The sequence below is a fragment of the Ovis canadensis genome, chromosome 12 (genome assembly GCF_042477335.2).
Source record: "Ovis canadensis isolate MfBH-ARS-UI-01 breed Bighorn chromosome 12, ARS-UI_OviCan_v2, whole genome shotgun sequence".
NCBI classification, from domain to species: domain Eukaryota; kingdom Metazoa; phylum Chordata; class Mammalia; order Artiodactyla; family Bovidae; genus Ovis; species Ovis canadensis.
The window spans coordinates 59,996,356-60,023,083 of record NC_091256.1 but is presented as its reverse complement, the minus strand read 5'-3'; the positions used below and the strand labels follow the sequence as shown (position 1 = coordinate 60,023,083).

Sequence of the window (26,728 nt, the reverse complement as noted above, 5' to 3'; positions counted from 1 at the left end):
GGCAGCGAAGATGCCTCTCCCCCTCCCCCCTGACTTCCGGGGCTCTTTTCTCCGTCGGGGCTGAGAAGTGAGAAAGATCCAAGGGCCTCTCTTGGCAGCCTTGGGCCTCCGAGCTTGCTTGCGTGGTGCCCACCTGCCAGACAGAGGCCGCTTCTGTGTCCATCCAGCATACATGCCAGCCTCTGGGGGACGGGCCAGAGTGGGGACCAGGAGGGCAGCCTGGGGCTCAGTGTGGGTCCTGCCATCCTCCACAGTGATGGAGGGTGGCTTTTGGGAGGGGTGCGTCTTGATGAGTCTCTGCAGAACTGTTGGGGCTACTGGAGGGGAGGCTATGCTTCCCTGTGCTTTGTGTGTGTGTGTGCGCGCGTGAGCACACGCGCTGAGTTTCTCAGTTGTATCCCTCAATTTTTGACCCTGCGGACTGTAGCTCACCAGGCTCCTCTGTCCAGGGAATTCTCCACGCATGAATACTGGAGTGGGTTGCCATTTCTGTCTCCAGGGGATCTTCCCGACCCAGGGATCAAATCCTCCTCTCTGCCAGGCAGGACACAAATAAACAGATCTAATCACCCCCTCCACACTGGGCGGTCCTGCATTTAGGGTCCTCGATCATTTGCATTATGTGCAATGCAAATTTAGCACAATTCCCCAAAAGACTGTGGGAGGGCAGGTCATTAGTATGCAGATCAAAAGAGGATCCCCTCGGTATTTTCTGTGATCTGCAAAACCCAGTGATTAGAGGCCCCTCTGCTTTTACTCACCTCCGTTTCCCCCACCTCTGCCCTCCCTCCCCTCACTCAACCAACAAAAGCCCGGTTAATTAGGAGACGCTCTGTCTTTTTTTTTTTTCCTTGAGGAGCCAGACAAGCTGCAACTTGCTCCAGGCTTCTTAGCTTCTGATCAGGGGTGCTCCTTGCCTAATTACTTGGCAGTAATGAGCGAGGAGGACGCAGGTTGTCAAAGTCCCCCCCGGCTTTTAGAAGGAAGCTGCAAATTAAAAATGAGGTATTGGTAAACAAGATGTTAATTGGATTAATGTGAAAGTAATGAATTCTGATAAAAAGTAGTCCAAATAGACAGTTGGAAGATTGAGGTCGTTGTGATGCCAAGAGCACTGTCTGGTCGTCATCTGGTCCATATGATGTTTGAAAGAATTAAGATACTAGGAAGCGTCTGCTCTCGCAGTGGAGTGTGCAGGTGGAGGAAAGTAGAAGAGCCCCGTGTCAGCAGAGTGTGGGGAAGCTGCGTGCTGTCTTTTCGGAGTCTGGGGGAGTCTCTGGCCAGACAGGGTCATGTGAAGTGGTCAACAGAACCTCAAGTTGCTGACTTTCTCGTTTCTTTGCTCTGCTGTGACTAAGCCTTGGTCTGTTCTGTTTCTCTCCTCCTGATAAATCTGCTAGGTGTGTCAGCTGCTGTGCTCCCAGACGGGAGCCAGGACTGGGACAAACGGGGTTGTGAGAGACCGGTGTGGCTCTGCCTGAACCTTTTTGAACCTTTTGAAATTTGTGCTACTCAGTAGTGCTTCATTGACAAAATTAAAAAAAAAAATCCACGGAGGTAAAAAGTGATGAGAGTCATGGTGAGGGTATCAGCTAGCCCAGATCTGCTGTGTGAAGGTTGGCTTTGGTTGATGAGTGGGAAAATACCTTCCCCATATAAGGAGAGAAAATGGGGCCTCCCAGGTGGCGCTAGTGGTAAAGAACCTGCCTGCCAGTGTAGGTTAGAAGTAACAGTAACAGACACAGGTTCGATCTCTGCTGGGCCATGAAGATCCCCTGGAGGAGGAAATGGCAACCTACTCCAGTATTCTTGCCTGGAGAATCCCATGGACAGAGGAGCCGGGCGGGCTACAGTCCCTGGGGTCACAAAGAGTCAGATATGATTGAGTGACTAACACAAGGAGAGAACGTGAGGATGTGGCCAGTTCAGCCCTTGTGGTCCCAGGGAGGGACCCTTTCCCGACCCCTTATCTGGGCATCTCTGGTTATAACCGGGCCGTGGGGATAATCAAGCCGTTGTGACTGCCCTAACTTTATGGTCCAAACTAATCCTGAGCCCTGATATTTCATAATTCAGATTACTTTTTTCCATTTTGCCTTCCCTGATAACTCAGTTGGTAAAGAATCCACCAACAATGCAGGAGACCTGGGTTCAATCTCTGGTTGGGAAGATCCCCTGGAGAAGGGAAAGGCTACCCACTCCAGTATTCTGGCCTGGAGAATCCCATGGACTGTATCGTCCACGGGGACGAAAAGAGTTGGACATGACTGAGCAACTTTCACTTTCACTTTTTCATTATAGAAAAGTAGCATAGTGTCTGAATCGTCTGTATTGTGATACCACCAAGAGGTCTGATGGGAGCACCCATGTTTCTGCAATGACACACATGGATGTTTACCCTTAAACATCAACAAAGACCTTGGGGAGTCTCGTGTCTGTCCACCCAGCAGCGTCAGCCACAGACGTAAGGAAAGGCTTTCAGTCTTCTGAGTTTTTTGGATCTCAAAGTTCAGAAAAGGAATGTGGAGTGGCTTAAATCAGTATTCCACAGGGTGTCTAACTCTTTATCCATCCATCCACCCATCACTTGTCATTCATTCCTGAGCACCCACAGTTTCTAGGCTCCGTTCTGAGGGCTAAGAGCCCACAGCCTTGCCTCCCAGTGATATCAACCTAAAACCAAAATGACCACTCCTCGGAGACCAGGCACCAGGAGGGGAAGCAAATACGCAGGGGCTTGCCAGAGCCCAAGCTTCCCCCTCCTGAAGGTCCTGGGCGCAAGCCATGATTCAGAGCTTCCTTTATTTAAAGACATGGGTGGGGAGAGGTCTTGACCACCAGGGGCAGGATGGGCTGTGCCCAGAACTGAGACAGCAGGCCCTCTGGGCAGCTTTGGGGCACCTGCTCCTCCAAGCTGTCTCACCTGCATTTGGAAACTAACACGGTGCTGGCGTCGGGGCGGGGGGAGCGGGTTGCGGAGAAGTTGGGAGAAGATTTCAGGACACACAGCAGGTGGGTCAGGAGTTTGGTTCAACTCCTGGAGTCTCCTGAATCTGATGGTGGTGGTTCAGTCCTGAAGAACAAGCACGTCCCAGGAAACATGGCACATGCTTTGCCCAGGACGCGTCTGGAATGGGTGGTTTAGTCAGAGGCTCATCTCCTGCTGGTTTTTAGGCCCAGCTGTGCTGTGTGTCTTTCCTTAGTCTCCCTGTGCCTCTGTATCCTCACCTGCAGAATGGAGACAGTAATTGTTCTCCAGGGCTGACATGATGACTAAATGATCCCTGTTTGTAAAGTGCCTTTTCTGGTGCCCAGTGCTGAGGGAGTCACATGTCGGGTATGGCACTGAGGGTTCACGGGGATCTGGCTACTGTCTGTCGACTTTCTGACACACTTTTGGGAATGCACCCTGAATGAGCAGGGGCTCCTGGGAAACGCTGAGAACTGGAGGAAGGATCCTCTAACAGTGGGAGGTGGGATGGTGGGGGGTGGCCTTGAACATGCCTCTGCTGCCTCCTCCCCAACCACACAGTTGCTGCCCCAGCAGGAAGCAGGGGTTTCTATTTCCTTTTTTGTTTCTTTCTCTCTCTCTGCACTAGGTCTTAGTTTCAGCATGTGGGATCTAGTTCCCTGGCCAGAGATTGAACCCAGGACCCCTACATTGGAAAAGACTCTGCTGCTGGGAAAGATTGAAGGCAGGAGGAGATGGGGATGACAGAGGATGAGATGGTTGGACAGCTTCACCGACTCAGTGGATATGAGTTTGAGCAAACTCACAGGAGTTGCTGAAGGTGAAGGGAGATGGTGATGGACAGGGAAGCCTGGCGTGCTGCAGTCTACTGAACAACAACAACCCCTGTCCTGGGAGCTCAGAATCTTTGCCACTGGACCCCCAGGGAAGTCCAGAGGTTTCTGTCTAAAGATGCAGGGCTGTTTTAGCTGACCCCCCATCCAGGGCCCCCAAGATGTGTCTTGGAATAAAGGGCATTTACGGAAGGCAGAAGAATGTCCCCCCAAAGCATCCATGTCCTGGTCCCTAGAACCTGCGACTTATTTCACAGGAAGAGGAACATGATTAAATCAAAGACTAGAGGCGGGCAGTATCTGCTCCTGGGGTATCTGGGGTATCAGTGTCATCACAAAGGTCCCTCTAAGGGGAAGGCGGCTGGGTCAAAGCAAGATGGAGGAAGAGGGTGGAGGGAGGAATTTCAGGATGGAGGAGGGGAGGGGCCAGGAGCCAAGGGATGTAGGCAGCTTCTAGAAGCTGAAGAAAGAAAGGAACAGACATTGTCCTGGAGCCTCCAGAAGAAACACCTTGATTTCTGGCTCCCAAGACTCTTCCTGATGCCCGGGACTGTGAGGGAATAACAGAGGGCCTGTGGCCATCAGTTCTGGCTGCAATAGGGGAGTGAGGCAAGCTCACGCCTCAAGGGCCCCGCCCTCTGCTCCCCTCTCCATGCAGATAACCAGAGGCCTTGCCCCGACTTCACACCTGGGCCTCCCAGGCTGACCTGGGCTCCGGCCTCAGCAAGGAGGGCTTTTCTGATCGCGTCTCCTGAGGGGAGAAGGGGCCCAGGATGCTCGTCAAGTGCCCCACCCAGAGCTGGTGGCTGTTGGCCCTTTGTGCCAACTGCTCTTTAGCCAGAGGCCCAGCTGTGACCACCACTCAAGGGTCAGCCACCCATCCTTTGTCTCTGACTTCCTTGTTCCTGCTGAGGAAAGGCAGGGTTTGTCACCCAAGAGCCTGGGGCTGTGGATCCACCGTCCCAGTTCTGACGGTGGGGCCTAAGCCTTCTGGAGCTCAGGACTCTCCTGTCTCCATAGGGGAAGAGAGGCGGCAGTCAGGAGGTCACCCCACAGGAGCCCAGGGTGAGATCACCCATTTCTCTTAAGAATGGGCAGCAGGGGTCCTTCCCAGAATTGCATGGCTTCCCTGAGGACATGCCTACTGCAGCCATCAGCTGGCAGAAAGTGGCCTGGCAGAGCCCAGAATCAGGGCATGGGGAGCCCTCAGCATCCCTCTGGCTTCTCCGCCTCTTTTACAAGGACTAGGAAACACCTGCCTCCCTCCTCCACTCGCTGTTGTTTTATAGCATGTGTGTGTGTCTGTGTGTGAACATACGTGTGTGTGTCGGTGTGCAAGTGTCTCTGTGCATATGCCTGAGCACATGTGTGTGCACACACGTATGCATGCATGTACACATGTCTATGCGTGCATGTGTGTTGGTGCGTGTGTCTCTGTGTACGAGTGTGCACAGGTGTGTGTGTGTCCATGCTTGCATGTGTATCTGTATGTGTGCATGTGTGTGCATGTGTTTGTGTGCGACGTCCCTGAAGGGCGAGGACTTTGGCTCCCAGGACGGTGTTGTCTTCAGTCACCTTTCTGTCCAGCCAGGGGCTGCTATTCTGTAAAGCGTCTCTCACCCCAGGGATTCCTCCTCAGACTTACTGCCATGCTAATGTCTGTCCCTGGGGCCCTGACAAATGGGAGATCTCTGCAATGACGTTTCCCAAGCTTGTGTTTTGTGAAACTGTTATCAGTCTCCTAGGCTGCTATAAACAAATTGCTACAAATTCAGCCACTTAAGACAACGTGCATCTGTTTTCCTACAAGTTCTGGAGGTTAGATGGCTGAGGTCAGTCTTACTGGCCTAAAGTCCAGGCGCTGGCAGGGCTGATTTCTTCTGGCGGCTCCAGGGGAGAACCTGTTTCTTGCCTTTTCGGGCTTCTAGAGGCGCCTACACTCCTTAGGGCGCAGCCCTGGCCTCCTTCTGCAAAGCCACATCCAGGCACCTTCCCTCCACCCCGACCTCCCGCCTCCCTAGGAGGACCCTTGTTGTTACCCTGGATCCACCCAGATAACCTAGGGCTGCCACCTCCAGGTCCTTTATCCCACTCGCAATGTCCCTCTGGCAATGTCTACCAGGAGCTGGGCTGGGCTTTCTGTGCTGCTGCCTGCGGTGGGGGAGGGAAGGGACAGTGTGTGGATACAGATGAATGTCCCAAATCTGTGTCCTCCTCAAAGTCCTTCTGACCAGCAGTTAAAAGTTGGGCCTGGAAATTCAGAATGTGGTACTGTGGCCGCATATTACATTGAATTATCTGAATTTATTCTGTGAGTGTGTGTATGTCTGTGTGTGTGCGTGCACCTGCACGTGCCTATGTGTGTTGGTAGGACAGAAAGAGCTGAGTATCAGCAGTTTTGAAATAGGTGTTGAAATAGGTGGATCCTTATCAGTTAGAAGCACCTGCTTCTGTATCAAGGGCTTCCCTGGTAGCTCATATGATAAAGAGTCCGCCTGCAATGCAGAAGACCCAGGTTCAATCCCTGGGTCAGGAAGATTCCCCTGGAGAAGAAATGACAACCCACTCCAGTATTCTCGCCTGGAAAATCCCATGGAAGTGTTGGAGGAAGTGGGGAGGCCCCCCTTCAGGGCCCCAAGAGCGGGCTCTTGTCTAACACTCAGAAAAGAATTTTCTGAGGAGACACATGTGCTGAGAAAGCAAGATATTTTATTGGGAAAGGGCACCCACGCTACTGGAGAGCAGTAGCGTAAGGGAACCCAGGAGAACAGCTCTGCCGTGTGGCTTGCAGTCTCGGGTTTTATGGTGATGGGATTAGTTTCTGGGTGGTCTTTGGCCAATCACTCTAATTCAGAGTCTTTCCTGGTGGCGCACGCATCGCTCAGCCAAGATGGATGCTAGCAAGAGGGATTCTGGGAAGTGGACGGACACGCGGTGTCTCCTTTCGACCTTTCCCGAACTCTTCCAGTTGGTGGTGGCTTATTAGTTCCATATTCCCTACCAGGATCTCCTGTCATGCGAATGGTTACTAGAGAGCCGGGCCAGGGTGGGCGGTTGCAGTCAATGTGCTCCCCCTAACAGAAGGAGGAGCCTGGTGGGCTGCAGTCCATGGGGTCGCAAAGAGTAGGACATGACTGAGTGACTGACAGGTGAAACAATATAATTTGTAGAATAGGCTTTGGCTGAGGGCGGACCGATGTTGAGACCGGAGGACAGATCCATGGGTTCACTGTGCCATTCTCTCTACTTCTGAGTGTGTTTGGAAATTTTGACCAAGAGGAGCAGAAGAAAAACCCCACGAGCAGGAACACGAGCAGAGTCAGTGGCTGCGATCTTGCTCCGCCGCCCCCAGTTCTGCTTCCCGCCAGGTGGGGCTATTGTCGGGTCCCTTGCAGAGGGCGATGCGTCCACTAGAGCAGGGGGCACATGCTGGCCACGGCCCCAGGGCTCCAGGCCATGCTCCGCCCCGTCTGCCCTGAGGCTCCAGGCGGCCACGCTGCTTCCGCGGCTCCAATGTCATCGCCTAGGCGACCGGGACGCTGCCGCCACCACCGGCCTGCCCAGCCACGAGCTGTGGGCCTCCCAGCTGCCTCCCCTCTGCACGGACCCTCCAGGGCCCAGGCTCCGCCAAGGTAGGCTTGGCTCGGGCTGGCCCTCGTTCAGTTGCCGGTTGGGGCTCTTTGGAGCCACCCCAGGGTGCAGAAGCCCCTTCTTACTAGCTCCCCACCTGGCACTTGGGAACTGGGTACCCTGGGGGCGGGGGTGGCAGACGGGCCAGTGCGAGGAGGCCATGCCTGTGGTTCCCCTGATGGGGCTCAGCCACTGTTGTGTGGCACTGCTATCTGCCCCCAGGGGGGTGGCAGGGAAATTTGCATGGCCCGGGCAGTTGGGGGAGGGACAGAAGTCACTCTAGTGCCGCCGCCTCCCCCCTTGGGTCCACCAGGAATTCTCTCCATGTTCTGCCGCAGAGGCCTGGAGTGGCTGCCCAGTCCTGGCCCCAGCTGCATGGCCAGGCTTGTCCCGCTGGGGGCCACCATTCTTCAGCCCCATGGGGCCAGCCCAGAGCCGGTTTTCCCCGGTCTCTCCCACCCACCCTGGCTGCCTCCCAGGCATCACAGAGACCCGGGCAGCAGGACTCCGCTTCCTGTGCTGCCTGCCGGGCACTGTGGTCCCACCTGCGCTCCAGGGGTGCCTCTGAGGTTGCACTCCTGAGTGGAGGGGCTGGGTTGGGGGATTCTCCACGATGAAAGCAGAGCATGTGTGTGTGCAGGTGTGTATACACGTGTTCGTGTGCATTGATGGCAGTGGCTCAGTGGTGAAGAATCTGCCTGCAATGCAGGAAACACATGTTCAGTTTCTGGGTTGGAAAGATTCCTTGGAGGAGGAAATGGCAACCCACTCCGGTATTCTTGCCTGGACAATTCCATGGATAGAGGAGCCTGGTGGGCTACAATCCATGGGGTCGCAAAGCGTTGGACACAACTGAGTGGCTAAACACACCAAATACAGACGTGTGTGTTGATGATGCTGGTGGGGTGTGTAGGCCCCAGTGGCTGGCTCTCCACCCCACATGCTGCCATCAGGAAGCAGACTTTGAAGCCTGAGTGGAACGAGGAGTGAGGGCTCAACTACAAGATAGCCAATAGAAGATTTACAAATGGCTCAGTGGTCAGACAGGAGCACTGAGTGTGCACCCCGAGATGCCCCAGGAATCCTGCTAGACGCCCCTGTGTAGGTCAGCCCTGCATGGTGGGTGTGATGTCCCCATTCTACAGATGAAAAGACAGAGGCCCCAAACCAGACACAACTGGTAGCTGGTTGAAGGCGCCCGATTGCAGCTGGTTGAGGGGCTGAACTCAGAAGTGCATTAGCCCATTGTGGATCAGTGTGGAAGGGGGTCCCAGGAGAGGATACATGTCCTCACCCCTTCGGCGCCCTCCTGCATTCCCGTGGTCCTTATCCCCACCTCGCTGGACCCAGCCAATCCCTGCCTCTCTGACCACCAGCCTCTAGGTTCACCAAACCCACAATGTGCCCCCCGGTGACCTTCCCCACCAGAATCCCCCTTCATCCCTCTGAGAGCCAAATCGCCTTCTTGTTCTCTGAGTCCCACAGGTGCAGGTCGATGACCCTTCCTGTAACCAAGGCCTCTGAGCCCCCTGTTCCCTCTCCAGCCCGCCTGGCAACTCCTGCCTCCCCTGACCTGATGGGCCATTAGGGCCTGTCCTGGGCCAAGTTCTACCCGGCTGGTGCCCCTCCGCCACCCTCAGTCAGCTGGTGAGACCAAAAATGACGGTGCACGTGGACCTTCACTTCCCCTTGGGCTGACCCCAGGCCTGTCCGCACCCCTTCAGTGCACCCTTCACACTGTGGGGGGAAGGCTGGTTCTCTTGTCTGCCCCTGAAGAGAGAAGGTCCCCTGGAGGGTGGGGCTGCCTGGCGGGAAGGGATTGGGTGGATCCTAACCAGAGTTGGGTCAAACCCAGCTTCTGAGTGGCCTTGGGCAAGCGGTCTGCTCTCTGTGCTTCTGTAGGAACATCTGGAAAGTGGGGTGCAGCATTGCCTTGATCTCATGAAGACTGAGATCAAGAAATGCAGAGGCTTCCAGGCTGGGGTTGGCACTGAGGGAGGGCACATCGTTATCAGACAGAGACCCCCAGGGCCAGGGGGTGGGGTGGGGGCACCTTGGAGATGTGGGGGCAGGGAGGCAGGTGGGACAGAAGGGCTGATGATGAGTGTTCCTGGAGTGAGTAAGGCATGAAGAGACCAGAGTCGTGGCACCTTGGATGAGGTCATGTCAGATGTCAGCTGACTTCAGAGATGGAAAGGAGCAGAATTCATGAGTCAATTGGAGCTCTCGAACTAGATCAGGGCCTCAATGGCTGGGGGCAGCGGGGACGGAGAGCTGAGTGGGGATGGGTAGAGGTAGAAATTAGTGGGGATGGTAGAAATTAGTACATCCTGAGCCCATAGCGAGGATCCCAGGGTGAGAGTCAAGGAGTCTGTGCAGGGTGGGAATGCAGATGAGTGGGTTCCCTTCAAGGAGTGTGGAGGTGTCCAGAGGAGGGTGGTCAGGTGGTTTGAGAACGACCATGTGGGGCAGAATTGAAGAGCATGAATGCTCACCCGGGGAAGAGAAGACTCTGGAGGACAGAAGCTGGCATGCTGGTGTGTAGAGGTGGGACCCCGGGAGGGGTGGCTCGGAGGAGAAAGACAGAAACAGCAAGAGCGCCTGGCAGACTGGAAGGTGCGAGTGTTGCCAGAAATGGGGTCTGACTGCTCGCCACTCAAAAGCCAAAAGGAGGCAAGCCTGGTGCAAAGGAAAGTTTGCTTTTTTTCGAAGGCTGGCAGCAGAGTTGAGGGAGTGGTGGGCGGACTCACATCCAAAGTGTGACTCCCTCCCACTGAGTATGGGGGCAAGAGCTATTACAGGTGGAGGGAGGGGGCTGCATGCGGAAACAGCACAGTCAGCGCTGACAGTCATCTTGAAATCGGTCACCCGGTGGTCTCATCAGTGTCATTTTGATTGTTTCAAGTACAGTTAGTCTTCTGTTCCAGGGCCAGTTTGTTTCCATTTCTTGAGGCCAGTTCTGTTTTCTTGTTTTGGCATACATCTTAGTTTCCCCTAGGGATCCAGCCCGCACCCCTTGCAATAAAAGTGCAGAGTCCCAGCCACTGGACCGCTGGGGAATTCCCTGAGGCCAGTTCTCAGAAGAGTGATAGCTTATGTCATGGCTGCAGTCTGGTCTTCGTGTCGTTGACTTCTTCCACCTGGTGGGGGTACAGGGGTGGGGTGCGTGAGCCTACATCCGGCCACTGGGGGCCGTCAGATGAGGCAGGAGCAGGGAGCCTGGCTAAAAGGCTGCTGCACTTACGGGGCAGTGGTGAGGGGATCTGGGCTGGGGTGGCCCCATTGGGGGGAGCGCTGGATTCCAGATCCATGTGAAGGCACGTTTGGAGGTGGGCAGTGGGATGGAGGGCCCACGATGCGCTCAGCTGCCGTCCACTCCCAGCCACCTCGGCTCTCATGTGGGCCACGCCATGACCGAGAGCTCAGATACCTGCTCTGCTTGAAGCATCTCATTGGTCCTCTCCAGCCTCGTGAGGCTCCCAGCCCTGCAGCCACGCCGCCTCCTGGATCCCTTCCCTGTCCTCTCTGCTATCTGAACCTTCCTCACCGACACCCTCACTTCTGCTCCCACTCTTCTCACAAGGCCCCCCAACAGGTGGCTGGATGCTGCCATGGAAGCCCCCTTGGCGGTGGTGCAGTTGGGTTTGGGGCACCATTCCAGCCACCCTTGACCTGCCCCTTCTTAGACACAGGACCCCCCACCAGTGTGAGGTCATTCTCTCTGCCCCCTGCACTGTGCCTTCTTAGAGAAAACTTCTCCCACAAGTGCCTGTGCCTCTGACACCCCACCACCCCCCACCTACAAACTTGCCTGCCCCCGTTGTCTAGGCTGGGCAGGAACCAAGACTTCTCCATTGGTCCTCTGCCCGTGGGGTCCAGCCTTTGAAGCCCAAGCAGGAATCCATTGCTTGCCTCCAGCGGGTGGGTTGTCCGTTACCCTGGGATGGCACATCAGCTTTCTGCTGCCCTGGGGTGCTGGGTCCCATCCATTGCTCTGCAAGCACCTTGTTTTTAGAGAAACCAGTGAAGGGGGGGCCCTGCAAGCGAACCAGGGACAGGGCAGTGGCCAGACCTGGCCTCTGCCTGGGACCAGGGCAGGTTTTTTCCTCCCTGTCTGCTGCTACCCTAACCCTCAGGACCCGCTGGTCCATTACAGCTCGCTCCGGGATCTTGAGCTCCTCGTCCATGCCTGTATCAGAGCCCTGCTGAGTACTCAGGCTCTTCCTATGCAGCACAGGAAGCAGGCTCAGAATGGGCAAGACACCTGTCTGGGGTCACACAGCTGCCAAGCAGAGAGGCAGAGCGGGGCTAAGTGGACAGAGGGGGCCGGGGGCCGGGAGTGTGGTAGGCAGTGTCGAGCTACAGAGCAGAAAGCCAGGGGACAGGGACCATGTGTCCTGGTCTGACCTGCACATGCTGGGATGGGAGGAAAACCATGGGCAGGTCAGCGGAGGGCAGGGGGCGGGGGGAGGCCCGGATGTGGGTAGGGCCTCAGCGTGGGGGTGAAGAAAGAGGGGTGGGCGAGGGACTTCCCAGTAGCGTGCCGGTGGGGCTGTGTGGGTGGGAATGCAGGCTGGGGAAGGAGTTGGGCCTCCTTTGCTCCCCTTCTAGAGAGGCCAGGCTGAGGGCAAGGTCAAGAGCCAGCTGGCTGGGTTGGAGCTGTGACCAGCTGTGTGCCCTTGGGTGAGTGACCTAACCTTGCTGTGGACGTTTCCACGTCACTGCACAGGCCTGCTGGGACATGGGGGGGCTCAGCCATCCTCTGGTATTTCTTTCTTTGTTTGGCTGCAAGAGTTTGTCCACCAGGAAGCTGGTCATGGCAGCCTCTCTGGTGGAGCAGGGGTGAGGGGCAGGTGCCCCTGGGTCCCCAACACTCAGCTTGGCCGAGCACCTCTCCCAGCAGAGATCTGGGTGACACCAGAGCCTGGCAGCCGTGGAGGATCTGGTCAGCCATTTCCTTCCAGAAGTTTGTGAGGCTCACGTGGTCAGAGGGCTGCTGCCCAGCTCCTGGCCTCACGTGGGTACTAAGCCAACCGTTAGATTCAAACAGAAACTGCCGGGCAACCTCAGGGTGCTCCAGGCTGGCCCAGGTGCGGAGGGAGGCCATCCTGCCCCTGGCACCAGCCAAGGGACGGAGGCTGGCAGCAAAAGTAAGAGGCCCACGGGATGAGAGGTGGCAGAGCTGGGGGATTCCCGGGCCGCTCCCAGGCTCGGCCTCCCCCGCCTGCCCGGGGCCCCAGCCTAGGAGGGAGAGAGGGCGGCTTAATCGGGCACCTCCAGCTGTTTTCATATTTCACAAGCGCACCCTGCCCCAGGGTGGGGAGGCTAAATTTGTCTCATCAGCAGCCCTGGCCCCCCCCGCGAGCGGAGCCGAGAGGGAGCAGGGAGCCACCCCAGGGTGATGGAGCGCAGCGATGCCCTCCTCCCTGGCCCTGCAGGCCCCGTCTCTCTCCACAGAAGGCCCAGGTGCCACCCTGGCTGGCCCTAGCCGAGGGTCCTGTCCTGTCCTGACCGCACCCCACCCCCTGCTGGGCCAGCAGGGACAGAGGCTGCCCAGCCTCCTGTGGCCACGTGGCCCGGTGTGGGCGGGAGGGGCAGGCGAAGATGGCCACTGCCCATGCTCCCTGAGGGCGACACGCTTCCGGCCACCATTCCAGGTGGGACCCCTGTCCTGGCCCCACTGGCCGAGGGCAGCCTGTTCCGGGGTGGGTGGCTGGGTCTACAGGGGCCCCTCAGCTCCGAGGGCCCAAGAGCCTGGGCCCTGGGTGTACTGCAGGAATTCTGTTGGGCCGCTGCCCAGGGACAGCGCCATGTCACTGCAGGGCCTCCTGCGTGATGGCCGCCTGACCCCTCTGCCCGGGTAGGGGGAACTTGTGGGCACTGGGACGTTCTGGGGTCCCCTCAAGACAAGCCACAGGGTATTGGAAGGGGCTGGGGAAGGCCCCTGGGGTCCCTCTTGTGATGGTGTAGGTTTATCTGCCCCTTAGAGTTCAGTCCATCTACATTTATGGAAATAACCGGGGATGGAGCCACAAGAACCGGCGTGTGACTGAGGACAACCGGGATGGATTGTTTTGGGGAGGGGACAGGGTAGGGTTCCCACAGGGTAGGTCTTTTCCCACTAAGTGACTGAGCCACACCCATTCCTTGAATGCTGTGGGGGAGGGCATGTGCTCCAGTTGTCCCTCCCTGTGCCCAGGCCAATTGTCCACACCCACCATAGATGGGTGGGGGCCCCCCTCTATGAATGGGGTGTCCCTTCGGAAGGGTCACAGGGGCCCCAGTTTATGGGCCTTGGTTCTGGAGCCCTGGGCAGGGGCGGGTGGAGGGAGAGGAGAGGAGAAGCCCAAGGTCTTGAAGTCCTGCTCAACCAGCGAGGCTGCTGTCTGGGCCGCACAGGGCTGTTTGTGCTCTGCCACCAGCCAGGTGATGGGGGCAGGATAAGGCGCATTCTGATCTGGAGTCAGGGAGGTCAGTGGCTTCTTGGAGGAGGCAAGGCCTGGCCTGGCAGGACCAGGGTTGGGTAGGGAGTGGACAGTGGACCAGGGCTGAATGTGGAGGCAGCCTAGCTGGGGTGCATGGGGACGGGGCTGGGAGCCCAGGGCAGGCTGTTGCTCTCACTGGGATCTTGGAGAATGGGGTCAGAGGGTTGAGCAGAGCTCCTGAAGGAAGAGTCAGCCCCCTAGGGCCTCCAGCTTCCACCAGACTGGGGCAGAGGGGCTGTACGCCTGGGGCAAAGCCCTCAGATGTTTTTGGGTGGGGAACAGGGTGGGGTTCTTTGGGTCTTTCCCACCTGGGCTGCAGCCGGGACCCTTGGTAGCTTGGGGCATGTTTCTTGGGCCTCTGAGACCTGCCCAGGGTTGGCAGTCGCTGCCTGACACGGTGATGTGGGAGCCTGGTGGCGCTGGTAGCAGCTGGCTGGCTTCTCCCCTACAGCCCTGGGCCTCTGGGCTGGAACCTTCTCTGCTGGGGGGCCACTGCAGCATGTGGGGCCACGTCCCCTCCCCCAGGTGGCTCTCAGAGACCTCGGGGAGTCCCCAAGTAGAGAAGTTGGTAGGGTGTGGGGCTGTGTCTCCACTCAAGCCTGGGTTGAGGTCTCTGGGCCACCAGCCCCCGCCCCTTAGAATCACAGATATTCGCTGGAAATTCCTTGAGGTGAAGTGGTTTTGGGGGCCGCAGCCCACAGTCGGGGGTGTCTGAGCACTGGGCCAGCTGCCGTGGGAACGGGCCGCACACTGCCCTTCTCAGGCTGCCGTGACTGCCGCTTCCCCGGGCCGGGTGCTCAGGGATTCCTCGAGTCCAGCCCCCACCCACGCCGCTCCCCACCCTCTCGCATCCATGTCTCCAGCCTTGAGCAGGGCTGGACTCCTCTCGTTGTGACAGGATGCACTTTCTTTCCGGAGCAACTTCATCTTGATGGCAAAGCAGAGCTACACACCATGCATTTGCACCCTGTGGCATCATTGCTATCACCTAGGGGATGTCATCGGAAGTTGGTCTCTCCCCACTACATGCGATTTTTAACATAATTTGCAAAAGCAGTTTCCATTGTGAGCACATTTCCAGATTTGCAGAGTGTGTCGGGGAAATTGGATTCAATTTGCAGGAAGTGGTTTTAGAATTGCTTTCTTTCTCTCACCCCTGTGAACCTTGGCCACCTTGGCCGAAATGCTGCTAGTGGGTAAAGGGAAGAGATCATCCCTGCCCAGGGGAGAGGGTGCTGTGCCTATTGAGCCCAGGGGGTTCTGGCGGGGTGGGCAGATGGCCTGAGGCCAGGCATCGGTGTTGCCTCTTCCTCTAGCCCCAGCTTCTGCCTGGGTGGCAGGTGGTCCCAAACACCTGTAGGCACTAGGTCGGCAGCTCCGTCATACATAGTCCAGTGCGGCCAGCTCTTCTGAGTTTTCCAGGGATGTTGGGAGATCTGGGTGCTGCGTGACTTCCTGGGTAGAGTCCCCCCAGATCCTCTGAGTCAGGCAGGGCAGGTTTCTGGACCCATTTTGCAGATGGAGAATCAGCGTGGCAGTCACCCTCAGCTCTGTGAGTCCTGTGGTGCTGGCTAAAAGTGGACATGGAGCCCGGGGTTTGGGGTGTATTGGGGGCAGATGCAGCAGGATCTGCTGAAGACAGTGGGGTTTGGTGAGCCTGAACCTCCTTTTCCTTCAGTAAGGCTGAACTGTCTAATCTGCAGTACTGGTGATGAGGGCTGGGGTGGGACCCCTGCAGCCTTCTGCTTCCCCAGAGGCCTGGGCACCTGCAGGTCTATCCTGAGCCAGAGCTTGCCTGCGTGATGATAAAGGCGCTTGTGACCCCAGCAGCTTGGGGTGAAGCAGGGGGTGTGGTTAGAGAAGATGCTGGTTGTGTTGCCCAGGGTGGGGACTCTCTGTCCCACCTCCTGGCTGTTCTTGGGGGGAGGCAGATGTGTAAGCGTGGGGAGGGGGACTTAGGGAGATTCCCAGTGCTGATGTACTGCCCCAGATGCTGGGCAGCGGGAGTTGCTGAGAACCAGGACTAGGCTTCGGGAGAGAAACTGTCTTAACTTTCATGTAACTGTCAGAGTGACATATTCCTGACATTCTCGGTGGTGCCGATTTCCCCCCAACATAGTACCCCAGGCTCCTTCTCTGAAGTTCAACATTTCTTTATTGAGGTGAAACGCACACTAACATGAAACTAACCCCTTTGCAGCGAGCCATCCAGTGGCGTTTGGCTCATTCACAGGGCTGAGCAACCATCACTCGGTCTATTTTCAGCGGTCACCCCATCCCCCACCCCACCCCACTCCAAACCCACCCTCAGTCCTTGCAACCACCAAGCTGCCTTCCACCTCTGGGGATTCACCTTCCTAGATGTTTCTTAAGACACGTGGCCTCTCACTCAGTGTGAGGTTCTGAGGGCATAGTGATGTAGCTGGTGTGAGAGATCACCCTTTTCATAGAGTGATACTGCAGAGAGTGGACCCACCGGGGCTTCCCAGGTCATGCTAGTGGTAAAGAACCCGCCTGCCAATGCAGGAGACGCAAGAGACGCAGGTTCAGTCCCTGGGTCGGGAAGACCCCTGGAGAAGGAAATGGCAGCCCATTCCAGTTTTCTTGCCTGATGAATCTCACAGACGGAGGAGCCTGGCGGGCTATGGTCCATGGGGTTGCACAGAGTTGGACATGACTGAAGTGACTTAGCACACATGGGTGGACCTACCAGGACTGGTTTATTCATTCACTTGCTGATGCTCCTGGGGGCTATTTCCACATTTCCACTGCCGTGGGTGCTGTGACCAGAGACAGGATCTTGCTGTCCACTTGCTGTGTGACGCTAGTCAAGGCACTGTCGTCTCTGGGCTTAGTTGGGCCATTGGCAAAATAGAAGGTGTGGGACCAAATGTCCTGGGCCAGTTAAGTCTCGAGCTGGCGCAGCCTGCCCACACCAAGAGGCCACCCTAACTGATCTCTGCTCACCCAGAAAGGACCACCCATGGTGAGCGGGTGAGGGTGAGTTTCCACCCAGTTTCAGCTTGGCGGCCTGTTCCACGCCTGCTCCAGCCAGCGCATTCTGCTTCCTACCAACTCTACCTTGTTCTGTGTTACCTCATGGCCAACTCCAGGCCTTACTCAGCTGCACTGAGTTTTGGACAGCTTAGCTCAGGAAGGGAGTGACCTCCCCAGCACAGGAAGCATGCCAGTGAGTGCTGGCCAGCCTCTTATAAAAACTCTCTGGGTCATGTGCTAAAGGTTTGACGTAGAGTGGGCAGGAGGCATGACTAAGTTAATTTCCAACTCTGAGAAGACTACTTGTTATCCCCACACTTTCAGCTGTGCTGTGTGACCTTGGCGGGTCACATAACCTCTCTGAGCCCCCTCTCCTGAGAGGGAGTGGAACCGTCTCCAAGCCTGCTGGGGAGTTGATTTGTGGCTAGCACTTTCCAAGCCTCTTGTCCTGGCCGCCTTCACTTGGCCCCACCTTAACCTCCCCCACCCAGCCCTTTCCAGCTCGTGCCACTGCTCCAGGGACGGTGGCCTGGCACGTGGCAGCCCCAGGAACATGCCACAGGCCTCAATCCGGGCCCACTGCCTGGGGACAGACAAAGCAACAGATTGCGGGCCGCACCCTTCCTCCCTCGACGGCTGTGGGCAGGTCCAGGCCTGCCCGCTTGGGTACTGCCAGGCGATGGCCGAGCTGACTCCTGTGGCCCCTTGCCAAGGACCTGGAGGCCAGCCCAGGGGAGGCATTGCCTGGGCCTGGGTGGGGGCAGTGGGCAGAGTGGGCTCTGGTTTCCCTGCCCCTCCGTCCCTGAAGGACAAGGATCCCAGATGTGCCTGGTGTGGCCACTGCCATGGTGACGGGGCTGTTTTGGGTGTGACTGGGACATGGGGACTCTCAGGAGGGGTGGTGGTGGGCGACAAAGGCCAGCAGACACGAGGCTGGGGCCCTAAGCCCTTGGCATCTCCTGTGAGGGGAGGCCATTCATGCCGTGACCCCCCTCCAGTGACAGAGCAGATTCTCCACCTCGGCCTTGGTGTCTGCCTCACCGGGTTGGCATTGCTGTTGCATCCAGGCTGCCAGCAAGGATCCCACCACAGAGGTGAAAGACCGCCCAGCACTGCAGCAGTTGGGCACAGCCAGGCTCCTACCTGGGCCTCGGCTCCAGCTTCAGGTGGGCCCTGCACCTGCCCTTCCTTGAGGGGGACACAGGATCTGATCTGTCACTGGCTGCTGGGGCATCAGGAGCCCTGAAACCTGGCTTGAGTCTCCCCTCCAGGCTAAACCTAGAGACACAGTTCATAATAATAATGACCACTCGTGTTCCAGTGTAGCTATGACCCAGACACAGCAGAGACTTTATCTTCTTATTTTGTATTTATTTTTTAATTTAGTTTTTATTGAAGTATAGTTGATCTGTACTTCCCTGATAGCTCAGAGGGTAAAGAACCCACCTGCAACGCTGGTGACCTGGGGTCAATCGCTGGATTGGGAAGAGCCCCTTGAGGAGGGCCACTCCGGTTTTCTTGCCTGGAGAATCCCCATGGACAGAGGAGCCTGGTGGGCTACAGTGCATGGGGTCGCAAAGAGTTGGTCACGACTGAGTGATTAAGCACACAGCACATAGTTGATCTACAATATTGAGTTAATTTCTGCTGTACAACAGAGTGACTCTGTTATACACATATATACATTCTTTTTTATATTCTTTTCTGCTACAGTTTATCACAGAATATGAATATAGTTCCCTGTGCTGTACAGTAGGACCTTGCTGTCCATCTATTTTAGATACAATGGTTTACATCTATTAACCCTAAACTCCCCGTCCCTCTCCACCTTGGTAATCACGTGTCTGCTCTCTATGTGTGAGTCCGTTTCTTTTCTCCTCTTTCATTCTTTATTATTATTTTTTATTTGGCTGAGCTGGGTCTTTGTTGCACCGTGGGGCTTCTCTAGTTTTTCAGCATGCGGGCTAAGTAGTTACAGTGTGTGGACCTCGTTGTGGCCCGACCAGGGACTGAACCAGGCCTCCCACACTGGGAGCTCGGAGTCTTAACCACCAAGGAAGTCCCCCATGAGTCTGTTTTGTGGATGAGTTTATGACTTATACTCTGTGGTATTTGTCTTTCTCTTTCTGACTCACTTCACTTAGTATGATCACCTAGCAGAGAGCTGAAATTAGTGCTCCCAAGGGCCCTGAGCAGCCCCATGAGGGGGTGCTGTTGTCACCCTCGCTTCACAGCTGATGGCTCTGAGAAGGTCCGAGGCCAGGCTGCCCTCACCCCGGGTCTTGATTTCCACCCCCAGAAAGGGCAGGATGAAAGGAGCGGCGGGTGGGGGACTGCACCCGGCCAGGACCCAAGGGTGTCCCTGAGTGGTTGTCATTGGCCCCTCCTGCCACTTGTGCTTGAGGACGCTGGCCAAAGGGCTCGGAGGCTCCCTCCCAACCCACCCTCTTGTTCTTTCCTCTTGCAGAGTGAGCTGCCCTCTGCCTGTGCTGGAAGATGTCCCAATCCACCCAGCCCGCTGCTGCCGATGAGGGGGCCACGTTCCAGCACCTATGGAGTTCTCTGTGAGTGTCGGGCCCTGGGCAGCGGGGAGAGGGCTGGGCAGGAGCTGCTGTCCTGGGCTTCCTCCTGGAGTCGCAGGCTCCACAGTCTGGGCTTCTTCCTCTGACCAGCCCTCCAGAGGGCTCGGGACAGTGAGAGGTCCAGGGGACAAAGCCTGTGGGTGGCCACCTCCCTGGCACTCACACCAGCCCTGGAGAGGCTGGTAGGGCAAGGAAGCCGGGGGTTCTGAGAGCTGGTTGGGGAAGGAGCAGAGGGGCAAGGAGAGGTGCGGGCTGTCCTCACGCTCTGGGCCTGGGCGGTCTGGGCTCACCACTCTGCTGCCTGCTCTGTCTCCCTGTGTCTAGGGAGCCGGACAGCACCTACTTCGATCTTCCCCAGCCGGGCCAGGGGAATGAGGAAGTGGCAGGTGGTGCAGAGGCTGGCATGGATGTCTTCCACCTGCCGGGCATGACCGCGCCTGTCATGGTGAGTGGGCTTCCCTCTGCGGGGGACTCAGGGTGAGGCCTGTCAATCTGAACTGTCTCGGGAGCCTGCAGAACCAGGGGGCAGGCTCGCAGGTGCAGTTTCCTCTGTGTGCTTTTTAGCACATTTCAGGTCACAAAGTAGAAACTGGATCAGTTCATGTAACTGTCAGTTCAGGGGTACGAAGCTTTTCAAGCCTGACTGGATCCAGGTGTAGTGAGACCTTTGGGTATGGCTAGATCTAGGTGTATGAATGAATTCAGGCAAGGCTGGATCCAGGTGTAGAGAGACCTTCAGGCATGGCTGGACCTAGGTGTACAAATGAATTCAGGCATGGCTGCATCCAGGTGCTCAAACAGCTGCCTCTCATTCTCTTGCCTTGCCTCCCCCATGGTAGATTTGTTCTTAGGCAGCGTCTCCTCTTATGGTAGAGGCTCCAGCAGCAGCACCCTCCCTGTGGGGAAGGACCCTCTTGGCCCAGAATACAGAGCGCCCATCTCTGAATATGTCATATGTCTATTCCTGAGCCGTCCCTGTGTCATTGATGACCTGGGTGCCCTGAAGCAGGGTCAGGATGGAGTGGAGTATTGTGGGCTCCCCCACCACAGGCACTGACTTATGGGGAAGAGGCCCCCGAAGGAGATGGAGCTGCTGTTTCCAGAGGAGGGAGGTGGGAGGGGGGTTGCAGGAGCACCCAAGGCCCCGACACCTGCCCGTCTTGCTACGTCTCAGGCCCTGCTGTGCTGGGTGGCCCTCTTGGCAGGAGGCAGGGCTGTAGTAGCTGGCCATACTCCTGCCAGGCATTGGGGTTCCAGGAGGTGGGGGGCAGGCAGGACACAAGAAGGGTGTGTAAGGACCCCCAGCCCTGGGGAAGCCCAGCAATGCCCCAGAAACCGCCCCCCCCAACAGTCATCTCCTCTGCATAGTGTCTGCTGGACCTGGGGCTGCTGAGCTCTGTCTGTGGGCTCACTGCCCAGGGCTCCCTCAGGTGGGCACTTGTCTCAGGACCTTTGCTAAGAGCATGAGGGAAGCACCTGGCTCTGATCTCAGGTGGCCTCGGACCGCAGCGGACTGAAGCAGGGCTCTGGCTGCTGGCCGGAGACTGAGGTCGGGTTGCGGCAGTGAGAGTGCTGAACCCTAACCACTAGGCCGCCAGGGGCCAGGGACCAGTGAGGAGGCCCGGCCCGCCAGCTGCATGGAAACGAATTCCCACAAAGAGGAAAGCAGTGAAAGCAGAAAAGTGCTACTGGGAGGAAAAGGGTACATGTGAATAGACACATGGGTGGACTCCAAGGGACAGTGTTGCACCCTCATGGGGGTTTGAACCACTTTTATGGGGCATTTCTTGCGGGTTTCCTGTGGCCAGTCATCATGCTTTACCTGGTCCTGAGTCCATGATTGGGTTATCTCAGGGTCCCCCACGTGTCTGGGGGCTCAGAAGGTCAGGAATCTGCCCATAATGTGGGAGACCCAGGTTCGATCCCTGGGTCAGGAAGATCCCCTGGAAGAGGGAATGGCAACCTGCTCCAGTGTTCTTGCCTGGAGAATCCCACAGGCAGAGGGGCCTGGCGGGTTACAGTCCATGGGGTCGCAAAGAATCAGACAGGACTGAGAGACTTTCACTTTCACTTCCTCCCATGTGTGTGTGCACATCTCTTAGCCAAGTTGGATTCTAGTGAAGAGGTCTGTGGGGGGCGGTTGACATCACTCACTGTGGGGTGACACCCCTTCCCTTTCTGATCTCCAGGGAGCCTTTCTGAGCGTATGTAGTTGGGAACATCTCCTTGACCTCGAGAAAGAGGACTCTGTTGTCTTCTGTGTCTTATCTGGGCAGGGCTCAGCTCTGCTCTCTCCTGCTATCTGTCCCCTGGGGATGAAGCCCAGCTGCTCAGCCTCTGTGCTCAGCTCTGCTCACTGGGGCTCCATGGATGGCCGCCAGCCTCACACAGAGCAGCATGAGAGCCTTGGGGCACCAGCAGCAGGCCGAAGGCCAGGGTGCATGAGAGAGGTGGGGCCAGGAACTCTGGAGGCAGAGCCTGCCCCCTCCCCAGAGACCCCCCCAAGGAGCTGGAGCTCTTATCCCAGCACACACCCCTTTGAGAATAGTGGGGGTGGGGGGCTCCAGTCAGGGGAATGAGCCAGGGTGAAAGGGCAGGGGAGGAGGAAGGGTCCCTGTGTTCTTTGCTGTCGTCCGTCTCTGATGCTGAGCTGGCCCAGGGCCCGCTGGCCCGAGTGGGACAGGAAAGTGCCTGCTCGGACAGCGGCAGCCAGGCCGGGCTGGGGGTTCAGGGGCAGCGAGACCCCTGTGACATCCTTGCCTCTGAGGAACCCCTCAGGCTGGACTGGAGGAATCGGCCTGCCCAGCCCAGCCTCCTGTCTCTACCCAGGAGACTGTTGGGGCAGACACAGCTGTTGTATTCCCATTTTACAGGTGAGGAAACCAAGGCAGATGCTGGGAAAGGGTAGGCCTGTGCTGGGCCAGGTAGTGTCACCTTATCTGTTCAGACCCTTCCCAGTCTGCCAACACCTCCCCAGGGGCCAAGGGTCTTGACCTCTCACTTCCAGGTCCGCCCCTCCTGGACGTTTGCATCCTCCATAAATGGGTGGGTCTCAGCCTGTCAGTAGTGAAGCTCTGGGTTATAATGCCTGGGGTGCTCACCTGAACCCTACTACCTGCCTTGCAGTGGGTAGAGGGGAGCAGAAAAAGAGAAGACTGGTGGCTTTGCCTGTACTGGGGCCCAGGATGGGGTGCCTAGGGATTGGGCCTCCACTCTTTACTGGTGAATTTATTATTATTTTATTGGAACGATCTTTTATTTTATTTGGCTGCATCAGGTCTTAATTGTGGCACACAGGATCTCTGTGAAGGTGCATGGACTCCCCAGATGTGGTGCGTGGACTCAGTAGCTGTGGCCTGTGGGCCCAGTAGTTGTGGCTCACGGGCTCAGTAGTCGTGGCACTTGGGCTCAGTAGCTGTGGCCTGAAGGCTCAGTAGCTGTGGCCCGTGGGCTCAGCAGTTGTGGCCCACAGGGCTCAGTGGCTGTGGCCCGTGGGCTCGGTAGCTGTGGCCTGAAGGCTCGGTAGCTGTGGCCTGAAGGCTCGGTAGCTGTGGCCCATGGGCTCAGTAGCTGTGGCGCGTGGGCTCAGTAGTTGTGGCCCGTGGGCTCAGTAGCTGTGGCCTGAAGGCTCAGTAGTTGTGGTGCGCAGGCTCAGTAGCTGTGGCCTGAAGGCTCAGTAGTTGTGGTGCACAGGCTCAGTAGCTGTGGCCTGAAGGCTCAGTAGTTGTGGTGCGCAGGCTCAGTAGCTGTGGCCTGAAGGCTCAGTAGTTGTGGTGCACAGGCTCAGTAGCTGTGGCCTGAAGGCTCAGTAGTTGTGGTGCACAGGCTCAGTAGCTGTGGCCTGAAGGCTCAGTAGTTGTGGTGCGCAGGCTCAGTAGCTGTGGCCTGAAGGCTCAGTAGCTGTGGTGCGCAGGCTCGGTAGTTGGGGCTGACGGGCTTAGTTGCCCCACGGCATGTGGAATTCTAGTTCCCTGACCAGGGACTGAACCTATGTTGCCTGTTGCACGCCAGATTCTTAACCACTGCACCGCCAGGGAAGTCCCTTTCCTGGTGAATTTAAAACCCAACAGTGGAATTAAAGCTCGGCAGGGAGATGTGGGGTCACTCCAAGATCCACTGTCTGGTCACCCAGGGCTTTCTGAGAGGGGGCTGTCAGGGGTGGGGTGGCCGGGCTCTTGACCCAGTTGTGTAGCTGGCAAGGTGTTTGTTGTTGGAGATTCATGTCTTTGAAGTGGGTGCCTCAGCCACCCAAAGCTGTGTTAGGGCTTACATCACAATCAAAAAGCAGACACCCACCCTCTACACACCCTGTGGAGCAACAGGAGCTGCCACTGGGCTCCAGGGTGGGAGGACCCCTGAACACAGTCTCCTAAGAGGTCTATCTCCAGAATTCCATGAGCCCCTCCTCCTAGCTGCCCAGCTCATGCCCTTGAGGGTCAGCGGGCCTGGGAGACCCTGATGACCCAGAATCAGGGGAGGTCAGTTCTAGGGTCCTGTGGGGGTGGGACACTTCTCTCCAGGGAGGACGTCTGATGCCCGCAGGTCTGGGCTGGCTGGTCACTCAGAGGCAAAAATGGGGCTCAGAGATGCAGCTGGACACTGCCAGGCTGCATTGTGGAAGAGCCGATGCCCGAGGTTTCTGGGGGCCCGGAGGGGCCCACGGAGCCCAGGGTGCCGGCAGGGAGCCCTGCAGAGCTGAACTGGGCGCTGTTTAAGTCCAACCTGGAAACTGATCCCTCTGGCCAGAACGCAGCCCCTAGGACAGAGTGCTGCTGAGGGTGGAGACCTGCTGATGCCCGAATGGGCGGTGTCCTGAGTTCCTCCTCCACTCCCGTGGCTTCATCCCCACCCACCAGCAGGTCCACACCCTCATCAGGGAAAGCCTGGGGCTAGGGCAGTGAGGTTAGCCCCCAGCTCCAGGCTGGTGACAGGTCAGGTGCTCCCCGGGCCAGGCCTCAGGTCACAAGAGAGCAGCGGCTGCAGTCCAAAGCTTTCATCTCTGCCCACCCTGCAGCTGTGACTCAGGCTGCGTGTAAAGGCTTGTGCACTTGAGCACATGCACACGTGCATGCACACACACACGCACACACGCGGGCCCCCAAGCCCTCCCTCTGGCCTCTGACCTCTGTGACAGTGGGCGCCAGCACCCCATCCCCAGGCTCTGGGGCCACCCCCTTCTCTGGGTTGTGGGGCTCGTCCATCAAAAGATGAGACTTGGGCAGTCCTGGCATTGGGGGCCCTGGGTCCCAGGGGTGGTACCTACTGTGGTTGGGGGCCCTGGCTCTCCACCCCTCTTGGCTGCCCTGGTGAACAGGCTGACTCCTTCCTGCTGGACTAGAGGTTCCTGAGCAGCACCCTGGCTCTATCAGGAGACGGACCACAGGAACCCACGGGTGCCCTACCCACCACATCAGTGGTCGGTGTTGACAAGCAGAGTGGGCAGGGCCTCGCCTGGGGAGCCAGTCTGTCCCAGGATCGACTCCCCCACGTCTCTGAGCCTTGGTGCCCTCACTTGTGGAGATGGGGTGACAGGCTGCCTGGGGCCCCAGAAGAGGCTCCCGCAGCCTTGTGGGGCCTCTGACCACCTTCCTGCCACACTGGGCAGCTGAGGAAGCTGAGTCAGGCAGTTAAAGGGGAAGGGCCCTGGTGGAAGCAGTGGGCCCCTAGCCTTGGAGGAGCCCCAGAGCACAGATTCCTGGTGGACACCCTGAGGTTGCTGCAGGAAGGGTCCAGGCACCAGGGGGCCGAGATGTGCAGAGGTGTGGGGTCTCGGAGGTCCCATCCCACCCCCACATCTTCTTTGCTTGGAGTTGTTTGACCCTTTGGGTCTCAGTTTACTTGTCTATAAAATGAGTCAATGTAGATCTAAACCATCAGGGTTTTGAGGGTGACTGCTGGTGCCCAGCCTGTAAGAGGGTATGGCAGATGTTAGATGTGATGGCGACACCAGGGATGAAGCCTGAGTTTGAGAAAGCCATTCTGTCTGGAACCTGGAACAGTGGAGCCAGGGAGGGCCTGGGAGCAGCTGCCCCCAGCCCCAGAGCCTGTGGTGCCTAGGAAGGACTGGTGCCCCAGGCCCACCTTGGGGGCCCTTTGGTGGGGCTCTTGCCCTGGGCAGTGGCCTCCAATTCTAGTCCTTGCAGAACCTGGGTGACTCACCCATGACATAGGGCTCCACCTCCTACAAAAGGAGACAGGGGAGCACCTGGCCTCCTATGGGCTTGAGAGGAGGGTGGCACAGAGGGCATGAGCAGCGAGGTGGCCCCTGGGCCCTGGGCAGGTGCTGTGACAAGGGGAAGCTTGTTAGGGTCTCCCCTGGTCCTGGAGGCCCACCCGCAGTCTGAGAGGAGCATGGACAGGATGAAGCCTCCCGTGGTGCATGCCCGTAGGGCCCAGAGCAGGCAGCGGCCATATGCATCCTATGCTGGGTGTGCGCCTGGGCTTTGGATGGTCCTGGCCTTCTGATTCTCGATGTCCCTCAGGACAAAACAGGGGCAGGGCTCTGACCAGCTGTGAAGATGCACGGAAGGGGAGCTCAGCTGATGCTGAGGCTGGCCCTGACCACCCCTCCCCCATCTCCCCCATCCATCCTCCCAGAATCTGGGAGCCTCGTGGGCCGGCTGCCCACGCTTGCCCCCTGCCTGCAGCCCTTCCTGACTCTTCTGGTGCCTTTCTCGTGTGACAGCTGTCGTGGACCATGAAGGGGATGACATTTGGGGGCTGATCCACCCTGGAGCCCTGTCACTCCTCCTCAGGTGCCCAGCGAGCTATGCAAGGGACAGATGCCAGGGTTAAAACCTGCAGACTCTTGGGCGCTTGAGACCCCAGCACTCACCCGGGACAGGCCTTCCTGGCCTGGGGAGGGGGCCTGGGAGGAAGAGGGGTGTGTACAGTCCCTGGAGCAGGAACTGTCAGGAGTGGGAACTGAGCTGGCCCCCAGAAGGGGTCGGGTTGGCGGAGGGAGGGCCTAATGTCTGGAGGAAGGGCCAGGAGCTCGGGGGCAGGGAGCCCCCACCAGCCCTTCCTTAGATTTCAGTAGGAAGACCCTCTGAGTGCACAGCCAGCTGTCAGGTCACTACCTCCTGGGGTGGGAGAACATGGAGGACAGAGCCACCTGCTTGTGGGTGGTCCGGAGGGACTGAGAGGAGTGGGACCCTGAGCTGCGCCCTTCTGGTGACTCACCCCTTCCTGCACAGGTGCGCCAAGCAAGAAAATACCCCCCATCCTTCT

At 57.7% G+C, this 26,728-nt stretch overlaps 1 protein-coding gene across 3 annotated transcripts in view; it reads left to right on the top strand.

Annotated features, from left to right (window-relative positions):
* The window catches only part of TP73 (tumor protein p73), a 73,871-nt gene that overhangs the window by 6,311 nt on the left and 40,832 nt on the right, over window positions 1–26,728 (top strand). For 2 of the 3 annotated variants that reach the window (XM_069545805.1, XM_069545806.1), the window contains exons 2-3: window positions 19,384–19,480; window positions 19,823–19,943. In XM_069545805.1, the coding sequence (XP_069401906.1) occupies window positions 19,413–19,480; window positions 19,823–19,943 (189 nt within the window). In that variant the 5' untranslated portion in view covers window positions 19,384–19,412. Of the gene's footprint in view, window positions 1–7,394; window positions 7,437–19,383; window positions 19,481–19,822; window positions 19,944–26,728 lie in introns of those variants that run through there. The other variant, XM_069545807.1, reaches the window with a different exon arrangement.